The sequence below is a fragment of the Passer montanus genome, unplaced genomic scaffold, assembly GCF_014805655.1.
Source record: "Passer montanus isolate IOZ18808 unplaced genomic scaffold, ASM1480565v1 scaffold65, whole genome shotgun sequence".
NCBI lineage: Eukaryota > Metazoa > Chordata > Aves > Passeriformes > Passeridae > Passer > Passer montanus.
The window spans coordinates 904,274-915,479 of NW_024371593.1; the positions used below are offsets into that span (position 1 = coordinate 904,274).

Below are 11,206 nucleotides of genomic sequence, written 5' to 3' on the forward strand. Positions count from 1 at the left end.
CTGCAAGCGCCGCCTGGCCTTCGCCGCCCTGCCGGGCACCGGGGCGGCGGCGGCGGCCGCCGTGGCCCGTCGGAACGAGCGGGAGCGCAACCGCGTGCGGCTCGTCAACCTGGGCTTCGCCGCCCTCCGCCAGCACGTCCCGCACGGCGCCGCCAGCAAGAAGATGAGCAAGGTGGAGACCCTGCGCTCCGCCGTCGAGTACATCCGCGCCCTGCAGCGGCTCCTCGACGAGCACGACGCCGCCGCCTCTTTCCCCGACGGCCGCGGGCGGGTGGCCGTCGGCGAAGTCGGCGGCGGCGGCTACTCCTCCGCTTCTCCCTCCTTCGCCTCCTCCGCGCCCGGCTCGCCGTGCTCCTCCGAGGAGAGCGGCTACGACGCGGCGCTCAGCCCCGAGGAGCGGGAGCTGCTGGACTTCACCAGCTGGCTGGGCAGCTACTGACACGGCGGGAGGTGAGGGGCAGCGGAGGGGACGGGGCACCGCTCCTCCCCCGGCGCTCGGGGCACGAACCCACCGGGGCTCTCCTCACGTCTCTCCGCAGCCGCGCTCAGCCCGCAGCACATCGGCGCCCGCGGTCTCGGCGGCGGCAGCAGCATCCCCCGAAAGTACCGACCCCGAAAGTACCGATCTGGCCCCGCTGGCTGCTTTTCTCGCCGGGTTCTGCCGTCGTCTTCTGGTTGTGGAAAGTGCAATGGGGTAGTTGACTGCGGGGTCCCGCTCCTTGCGCGGCGACAGCGGCTCCGCCTGCCCGCCAGGAGCTGCCGACCCACGGAGAGGATGCCCCAGCGAAGCTGCTTTCCCCCGCCGCTGCTGTCTGGTGTTGCTTTGGAGGGGTGGAAACGGGAAAAACAAAAAAGACACTAGAAACTCTTGATGCTTCCTTGTTTCTGGAGGGGGAGGGAATTTTTTATCATGTCAGATTCTATTTTATATGTAACTTGAACTGCCTATAGGGACACTGGTGTATGAAGACTTATTTTTGTACAACAAACCTTAGAGAAAAGGGATGAGATGGTTCTATTTTTAGCAGGTCCTATCCACTTGTTCTTGAACACTACCAACTGCAATGTTTTGGGAACATACACGTTATAGATGCAAAGGTTTTTGTTTTTGTCTTTTTTTTTTTTTTTTAATTATTCTCTCCAAACACTTTGGTAAAAGACTGTAAACTTATGTTGTGTTTTAACGTGGTGTCTGAGTTTGCCTGGTGTGAAGGTCCACCTCTCTGAAAACTGAAGTTTTAAAAAAAAATGTATTGAAGGCATTTTTGTATGCACTTGCTAGGATTTCTTATGTTGTACATATGCAGTTTTTAAGAGAGTATCATATTTTATGTAAATTGACTTTATAAATAAAAATCTATTTATAAATGGCTTCCGGGCTGTAAGATGTGTGTATTTGCCAGAATTGCCCAAGGTGACTTACCTGTGGCCTGAAGGGGTGGGAGAGGGGAATAAGGAGCAGTACAGCAGAGAGGCAGTTCTCCTGGAGCAGGTTTCATGTGCAGAAGGGAATAAGGAGCAGCATAGCATAATCTCCAGGTTTACTTTTTTCCCTCCACTCAAGTTTTATAAATTCAGCGCTTGGAGCAGGGAAGATGTGTGGGGAGCTGCAGATGTGCGTAGGAGACAAGGCAGGTTCGGTGCTGTTAACCCCTGTCCTGAACATGCAGAAAGTGCAGCTGCAGGAGGCTGCGTTGCCCCTGCCTGGGATGCTGGGAGACTCATGGGAAGTGAAGAGGAAGTGGGTATCTGAAGTTTGTTTGTCCTGGCAGCAGCTCTCAGGAGGTGGGTTGGGGTGCCTTTATTCAGGAGAGCAGCACCTCTGAGAACAGAGTTGTCCTTTAAAAACCACCCATAACCACAGTGTCCCACCTTGTCCTCCTCTAACTTGAGCTGCATGTTCAGAGTCTTTATCTAAAGGCAATAAGCAAATGTGAATCACTCCTTGGAAACTATCGGCAGACTCATAAGCTCTGTCCATTACTTTTGGGCTCATACTGAAGACCTGCCTCAGGGGAGGTGAGCCAGAGGTAAAAACTGTGTGTGTGTAAGAATGCTGTGAAATAAAACACAGGGCTGATGGCATGAAAAACTGTGGCAGAGACTATTAATTCCCTTAGAGAGCTCTAGTGAATGTTACGAGTTGAATGGAGCAAAACGGGCTGGCCTGTAGAATATGCTGAACGAACACAAAGCAGAAATGGTTATTAAAATTGACCTACTTTACAGGGACCCTGTGTATAATCTCTGCTGCCTCAGTACTGGGAAGGTAAAATTTTTCAGGAGTGTCACTTGGCAATTCCAGATTCAGTAATTGCAGTGGATGCTCTGTAATCCAGATCTGTACGAGTATTCCACATACATGATTCCATTCGAAGAAGAAAAACTCCAAAACAATTCCCATTTTCATGGGAAAATGAAGGCTTTAAGAGCAAGCAGCATTTAGGAGCCTACAATCAAGAGCAATAGCTGTTGAACTGTGCTTCAAGTTAATTCCCTAATAAAAGTTGCTCTAATAAACAGTTCCTTTGAAAGGCACAGGGAATTCAAGTGCTCTAATAAATGTTTTGCAAAGGTTTTATACCCTTTGTGGCTCTTCAACAATACCCCAGGTATCACAGCAAGAGCTGTGAGCTGGCCTGGGCTGTGCTCAGCAGCAGCAGGGAGGGCTGGTGGAATGGGGAGTAACGTGGTACCTTTCCCCAGAGAGAGTTTAATGGCTTCATCCTCACAGGTGACCTCCAAAAAATAAACTCATATAGATTCCCACATATTTATTCGCAGCCTAAACCAACATCATGTCATCTTTTCCAAGCAGTTTAGACATCGGGACTGTTGCATTGGTCTGCACAAGTGTCCCATTATTGCAGAATGCATTTTTTTAAAGCATGTTACTACTGCTGGGCAGGGTGTTTGTTTTCCTTCCTTAGATGCACTGATCATTTTAGTATTTCCAAAAGCAGTACTTGGCTCTCAGTCAAGTAACTCCCAGCATTGTTGCCATGTTCATTTGATCACCCAAGATACCATTGCAGCAACTTTGAAGCAGTATCAACTGTAACACTATTGGCATGAAATCAGCTGTAAGCAATTTTCACTTAAGCAATACTAATATTAGGGGGGGAAAGAGCTTAGTCAGCATCACAAATTATCTTAATGCTGTCAGTCAGAGCTAGAGGGAAATCAGGAAGGTACAATTTTATTTTAAAAACCCCACAGTGCTCATGAGTCTTCCAAACAGTTGAGGGGGAAGAAGGTGCAAGAAAAAGGATGGATGTGTGCTTTAGAAACACGGGATGGACAGAGGGACTCCTCTCCCCAGCCATGGTCATGGTGACAGATTCTCAGATAAACCTGCTGAAGAGAGCTCTGCTACACCAGAGAGAAGGGCACTGGATCACTGTGCCCTTTAAAGGAAGCATTAGGGTGGATGCAAGGTAGGTTCTGTGGAAATTGCAGTGGGTACCTTCAGCCAGCCCAGCTCATTCATCTTCAGCACCACCTGAAGACTGCTTGGACCTCGCTGAGAAGAGTACTGACCCTAAAAACTCACACCTAGAACTCTACTCCATTTATGCAAAATACCTGCCAGTTCAAAGACTTGGAGATGAAAGCCCTCTGACCATGAGAGTCACCTGTCAGCAGACAGAGTAACAGCAGACCTGTCTCTCAGCCAGGTACTTCCCCTGCTTGGAGGAGCCAGCTACACTTGATGATGGGACCCTCAGTGTCTGGGTTAGCTGCCATCAACCAGGAGCTCCCCTGAGGGATTCCAGAAAGCCTGAGTGCCTGCCTAAACTGCTACAGGAAACGCTTGTGGCAGGGATGGGGAATGCCTCTGATGAGAACATCATTTCTCTTTAGATGTGCAACTAGAAACTCAGTGCCTAAAATGGAAACCCCAGCTCCCAGCAAGACAAAAACCCAGCCCTAAGGTACAGGGCTGCAGGAGAGTCATTTAGTCAGATTCAGGCAGAAGAAGATATGCTGAGGAATTCTGAGAATTAAGAAAAAAAAAAGCTGGGGACTCCAGGGGGTACAGATACAAAGCACACTTCTGTAAACCTTCCACATCTCCATCCACCCATGGATTCCCCTTTTCCCAAGCAGCATTTCACAGGCCACGGACATGGCAAATAAAGCAGAAACAAGTTGCAGGATGTTGTCAAGATTAGCTGCCCCCCATCCCCACGCAGAAAGAACCCTTCTTCTTTCAACCACAGTGTCCTCCTTGGCATTTTTTTGTTACTCGGGCTGAAGATTTTCTTGTTACCCAAAGCACTTAAAGCCCAGTACATGGTAAAAATAATCCTGTGCATTATGGCCTGGTGGTGTTTAAAGGATGACGCTGTCTGTCATGGGCAACCTCAGCTTCAGTTCCATGGCTCCTTCCAAATTTCTCCACATACTACTGAAAACAATTTTGAAGGAAGGGCCTGTGCAGCCTGCTGGAAGGCTTGTACACCACAGGAAGACCTGGGAAGCAGGCAGGAGGACGCCCTGCAGCATCCCCGTGGCAGAATGGCATTGTTGGTCCTCCTTGCAGGGCGAGTGGCTTCAGCAGAGCCCAGCACCACAGAAAAGAGAACATTTGGAGATAAGAGTCATGGGGAAAAGGGCTCTCTCCTGTTCCTGCCACCACAAGATATCACCACTAAATACCCTCTTTGCCACAGATCATCGTGCAGGAAACAGCCCACGATTGGTTTCAAAGTAAAACAACTCAATTTACACTAACACCTCATAAAGATCTTGTTAGGGACAGCAAGCAGCGAGGGAGCTCTTGCGAATCAGCTTGCTGCTGCCTCCCCTCCCATCCGTGAGGAGCAGCCGCCAAGAAAATACTTGTCCTGCCAGCCTTTGGTCCGAGTAGCGAGGCTTTCCGGCTGCCACGGTTTGTGGGCAGACGGCTGTGTGCCGAGACTAGTCCCGAGGTCATTTCACTCCTTTCATGCAGGTCACAGAATAGCTGGCTAACAGCAACAACTTTCAGGCATTTCTTATCTGGATTGGATGCGGGCCAGGAGGCTGGGAGGGTGCATAGCTAGGAGTGAAAGGCAGCCCCTTGCACAGCTGACGGCAGGCAGAGCTGCCCTGGCTTTGCCCAGCTTGGGAACTGGCCAACGAGGGCTCGATTTGCTTCCCAGAAACTGCCACCAACAAAGCATTGGCCAGAAGCATACCTGGGAATAATGGGCTAACAACAGGAAAGCAGCACCAGGTGTAGTCACAAGTGAATGTCACACCCTAAGGAGGCCATTGGGCACTATAACAAATGGCTTGGAATTCCGGGGACACCATACACGCCCAGCTCCTTTGGAGCTTTGTGCACACTCTGGCACACAGGAACAGAGGAGCTCTGCCAGGTGCTTTCAGAGCAGCCCTGGGACTCACTGCAGGTCCTCTCAAGCCAGTCTCCGGGGCTTGCTCTTTGGAGAAGTGAGTGGATGCTCCTGTGGCTGAGTCTGAGAACATGGAGGGGTTTTGCACTTACAAATTCTCAGTCTTTTTATTATATTTGAGTACTTTCTTCCACCCATTATTTTCCCATAATAAAGATTTACTCAGAATAATGGTAAAGCTGGTACAAAAAAGAGAGGGGTGACATGGTTAAGGCCCTTCCCAGTAAGAGAGGCTGGTTTGCACTTCTGTTGCAACCATCTTCGAGAAGGGAAAGTTGAAAGGGAGCATCAGCATCCTTAGCTTAGGGGAAGTATTGTAAAAACATCAGAGACTGAGATTTCTGCTGTAAATTAGATTGAGGGTGTCTCCTGTTCTTGAGAGCCTACAATCAGACAAAGATCATTGTTCAGATCAGGATGACTAAATTCTTGTTTTCTGCAGGTCACTGCCTGCCCCCTTACTCCTGCTGTCACCTCTCTTTTGTCCCCAGGCATAACAAAGTGGCAAAAGAGTACATGAAGTGATCCCCACAAGTCCTATCACAGCTGTGCTACAGGTGAGGCAGGACAGAGATACTCAGACAAACCCCAGCCAGGCTCCAAAGCCAGCATCCAAACATGGTGAGCAAGAAAAACCCAAGACTAGACACACATTTGTTATCTGCCAAAGCCATCAGCATTGTAAAAGACAGGAGAAATAAACAGTCATGTAGAGAAACAGAAATGGAAAGGAGAAGCAAGTGTAAGAAAGTGGCCAGCAGTGGAAAGCATAGTGCATTAAATCAGAGCAAGAAGCACAGAGAAATTATTTCAAGTATTGGTCTGTGACACCCTTCCCTCCCCTTCCATAAATGCTTTTGTTTATGGGTAGATGTTAATAACAGCAGAAGCATAAACATCAGAAAAGGAGAAACTTGTGGTAAAGCTGCAGGGACCAGGGCAGTGCTTCAGGCTTTGACCTGTGAGCATCCACTTTGCTGCTGGAGAAGCCTCAGTTCTCTCCTTTCATCTCCTGGCCTCAGCCCCAGCACTCACAGCCTGCAGTACAACAGTTATCCAGTCACCAGACCCAGTAAATTGTGCTTGCTTTTTAAGTTGTTTGGTTTTGCCTTTTTTTTTTTTTTAAGGGAAGAGAAACCAACAAAGAGGCATGATAGCCCCAAGGGGAATTTTCTGTTAAAGTCACTGCCAAAAGAATGACCAATTTGTAAGTGAAATGTTGACACTTTTATAACACAGCAAATATCTTTCCCTTGAATGAAGCACTTCAAGAATTTTTTTTTTGTAGAAAAGATGAATTTTGTCAGGATGTTAAATACTTGTAGGAAGTGTTGCAATACTATAACACATTTTCCCTTTCACTCTGTTTCCCACATACAATTCCTTCAAGGGTGCACAAAGGAGCCACAGTCCTTTAGCAGAATCATCCACAGAAAAAGCAGGTGAAACTGGGTAAATAAAAGCCCAGCTTAGAAGTATTAGTAAATACCACATCCCCTTACCAGCAGAGTACCTGCAAAGCCCTCTGCACAGGATGCTGACTCCCATTTTCCTGCTTTCACCATGGGCTTGTTTTTATCAAAGGAAAGTCAGCCGGTCTCAGTGGAAGCAACTGGTCCCCTCAGTGAAACACCTGCATGGGATTCAGTGCCGAGGGTGCTTCTGTCTTGCCCAGGAGACACCAGAGGAAAGTGGGCAATGGAGAGGGTGAATGTGCTTCCAGCAGCTTGAAGTTTGCACCACACGCTGTGTTTGGGTCTGATTTGAATGGAGGCAAGGATGGGGACCAGGTCTGGGTGAAGCAGCACAGCTCTGCACCATCTCCTTGCTCAATTCCCTGACCCCTCTTCTCCAGCAGCCCTCAGGAGTGTCCCTGCATCCCTGCACACTGCATGGACCCAGAGTGCTGCCGAGATAGTTTATACCCGTTGGTCTTTGGTCTTGCTAGAGGACAGCCAGTAAAGGGAGGTGAGAGCAGAGGAGCTTTTGAAGTGGGGAGACCACAAAGCTCATTTAGGATGCATACACCACCAAAAAAACCCCAGCCACCAGACAGTAATAACTTCAAAACAGTGCTGACTGGAGTTGAAAACAGTGATGTACTGGCAGAAAAACTAGTGCCTAAGCCAAGTTCAGACGTGGTGTAAGCTGAGTGTGATTGTTTATGATGCTGAAGAGCGCTAATGGTTGCCGGCAGGCAAGTCTCGCTGTTAAAGAGAAACACACAACTTGTTAAAGCGACCTCTGGGCACTCTTTCAGGCCTAGCAGAAATCATAACCAACCTACTCTCTGCATAAAACCTGCTGGAGAAAGCGAGGGCAGTGTCATGTTCCTTGGTGGAATCTGGGGTGTAGGACACAGGCTGCATTTAGCGTGCACATTGCAGAAATCATGGAGGGAGCAGAAAGCTGGAGAGGGCACAGAGGAAGTGGACACAGACTGGGGCAGGAGGCCACACAGGCTGTGGCCTACAAGATGTTTTCTTCTGCCGTGTTTGGGAGAACAGGATTTGGGATCATTCTTTGTGAAAAAGCAGATGCAGTGAATAAGAAGAGTTTTAGAAGTGAAGCATTGGCATTAGAAAATGGCCCATTCTGGGAGGTGTTGAATGCAATGATTTCTCATTCCAAAACGTTCAATATTTTATTGAGATTGACAAATTTCTTCATGGTCAAAATGTACAGCAGACCATTTGCTGAAGAAAAGATTTCACTCTGGGTGAAACTTAGCTCAAACTTAGTTTAAAATTTCATTTTGAGGTACCTCTGAATTATAGACGCATCAAAGTACAAAGTGATTACATTTGATCTACCACAAAAGTTCTGGGTTCTGCTTCTTCCTTAACAAAGTGATAGCAAGTCAGCATGAGAAACAGTCAGGTGGTCAGCTGAAAAACAGCAAGTTGGAAAAAATAGAGGTATGGATGTGTGTGACAGCTTGTCCCCTAACCGCTCCAGCCATGGGGATAGCCTTGATGTTCAAAATATGCTCCTAAAACATCTCAGAGGGCAGGATTTGTGTGGCATTAACAGCCCTGAGTGCCCTTTGCCCAAGATTCAGCCCTGCTGTAGGATTTGCAGCACACAGCTTGGGGACCAGAAGACTCTGCTGGGACACAGACACCACAGCTGATGTATAGGGAGGGGTTCTCCCACAGGGTCCTCTCCAAGCCCATTTTTCTCCAGTGCCTTTGGTTCCCCCTCCCCATGTCTACTTAAAATTAACTTTGCATCAGACATCAACCCACTTTGTTCCTCAGTGCTTTCACCGTGGGAGAAAGCTGGAAGTGGGAGGTGGAGCACAGGGAGCAAAGGACAAAAAAAGAAAATGGAAAATATGGAAGAAAGTGAGAGACTGAGGACGGAGGGGAGGAAGGGCTTGAAAGGGCTGCTGAGGGACAGCGGCAGGGTGGCCCCCGGCTGCCCCGCATTGTGCTTGGCTCTATCCATCTAAATAAAGGGACTATCCTGACTTGCGTCCCAGCTGGGAGAGGTTTTGTTGCCTTTTGGGTTTTGGTGTCGTCCCCTCCCCCTGTTTTGCTCCCCCTCCTCTCTTCCCTCCCCTTCCCTCCCCGCTTTCATCCCGAGTGCATCAAAGTGCCCCCGTGTCTCCGACCCCTCGGGCGTTTCCACCCCCTCCCTGGAGGCACAATGTCCCCCTTTGTGGCCACCACCCAGATGACCTTTTCTACCTTCTTATCCTCATTTATCCCTGCGCCCCCGGGTAAATAAACCCTGAGGCGAGGGATGGGTAGAAGCTGGGACGGAGAGAGCTGGCCGTGGGGCAGCTGGGCTCCTTTTGCAGCCCCACTAGCCCCAGCCAGGCAGGAGTAACCCCAGGGGAATTAGCACGGGAGAGTTATTAGGAACTGGCTTGTGCACCAGGGACAGTCAGCCTGCCCAGCATCCCACAGTGAGGTGGAGATGCAGATTTCACCCCAAAAGAGAATGCATCCCTACTTCCACTTCATTTAAATGCCCATGTCAGCCAGCCCCATAGCAGGGGCAGAGCCAGGCTTGAGTTGGGATAGCCAAGGGTATGTGGACACATGGGCCTGCACCAGGGATGTTCACAGGGGAGGAGAAAAACATTTGCTGGGCTCTGTGCAGCACCAGCCTACTCACAGCCCATGCTGTTGTGCCTGGGAGCTGCTCACTTCTCCCCTGGCTTTTCTCCCCTCTGCACGTCTCCCTTCAGTTCCCACTGGCTTATCCATCTTTATTAGTCCCTGCTCGTTTTGGCAGATCTCGTCACCTGCCAGGGCTCTGGTCCTGCATGGGGCTTCACCTCTGCTCTCTGCCACGTTTTCCAGTGCCCCCAGCCTGGCACATGTTCCTGAGCAATCATAAATGCACTGTGGCTCGATACAGTGCTCCAGCTCTGAAATCCCAGTGAAAGCCTTCCTTCTGCATGTCTGATGCTTTCAGACCTTGACATTCAAGCAGATGTGCCTGTGCCAAGTTCTGTTCCAGCTGTGCACTCTGCAAAGGCAGGTCTAGGATGGACATGTGAACATCCCCTATTCCCTGGGGCAGACAAGGATATCAGAGTGGGCTCAGGTGGCTCTCCCTGGCTGAGCATCTGGCTTGTGTTACTTCACTTTTTACTTCAGCTTTATTTGTAAAGGGAAAGCTCAGATCCACACAGTGCCCCAGGTTGTCCCAAATGGAGAACTCTCCACCCCAAAGCCCTAGTCTCCATGTGTTTCAGATCCTTTTTTGGCTGCCCAAGGTGATACAGTCAGATCCTAAATTAGTCCCTTATAATCTAAATTGAATTTAGACCCAGAAAATCCCCAGCTTTCAGATGTTTCTGGTTACACAATAACTCTGGCTCTTCTTCTCACAAGAGTGAAATGGCAGGATTTTGAAATTCCTTGTTGGTTCATGTTTGCATATAAATGCTGATTTTATCTTTTCTGTACACAAAGTAAACACCAAGCTGTTTTACAATAATGTTGCCGTTGGAACATGCACCAAGGATGGCAAAACAACTTAGAGATGTTTCCAGACCCAAGGACCATGCCTCCCTTCACACAAAGAAGCCGCCCGCTCCGAGATGCCCGGCACACCCTCATCCCTGTTTATGCAGATCAACAGGCAGGTTTCATTAGGCGCTAGTAAGATCCCGAAAGAAAAGTTGGGTGGAGATGACAAAGGATGTGTATTCACCCAGGCTACCTAAGCACAGGTTCCTGATGGAGCTGAATTTTTCCATAGGTCCCCAAGAACCGTGGAGCCTGCTGGAAGTGCACAGAATCACTGCAACTGAGAAATGATGGCTCTTACTTAAACTGGGATTTACATCTCTTATAATGCTGGTCAACATTACAAGGACTGTAATTCATATTAAAATAAATGTTTAAAGTAATGTAGCTATTGATGATTAACTCTCTGGGGGGAAATTCTTATGCTGAGAGATGCTCTTTGTGAAAGAACTAAATGCAGTCATGGCCAGAAGCAGAGAAAGGAAGATGTGCTGCGAGGAGGAGATAGCTGTCAGAGAGTAAATTAATTCAGCATAATCCCAGATTTACAGAGCCCTGCTAGAGGATCAGAGGTGGCCATACTGAAAAAAATGACCCTTTCCACAAGCCTGACAGCCTTAGTTATGGAAAGAATAATGTACAATCAAATAAACCCACATTTTCTGATTATTTCTTCTTATTTGTCACTGGATATTGCAGAAACTCTGTTTGAAGGTCAACAGCCTCTGGTGAAAGAGGCGCTCTTGGGTATAAAGGGAGAGGATAAAAATCCAGCCCAAATACCTCCCTTCAGCCATCTAGGAGTGCGGTGTCTAC

The 11,206-nt window shown here is 48.7% G+C and overlaps 1 protein-coding gene across 1 annotated transcript in view; it reads left to right on the forward strand.

Moving 5' to 3' along the window:
* The window catches only part of ASCL2 (achaete-scute family bHLH transcription factor 2), a 7,851-nt gene extending 6,571 nt beyond the window's left edge, over window positions 1–1,280 (forward strand). Inside the window, exon 2 of the mRNA XM_039728310.1 lies at window positions 8–1,280. Within this exon, the coding sequence (XP_039584244.1) occupies window positions 8–439 (432 nt within the window). The 3' untranslated portion in view covers window positions 440–1,280. The remainder of the gene's footprint in view (window positions 1–7) is intronic.
* Window positions 1,281–11,206: the final 9,926 nt, after the last annotated feature.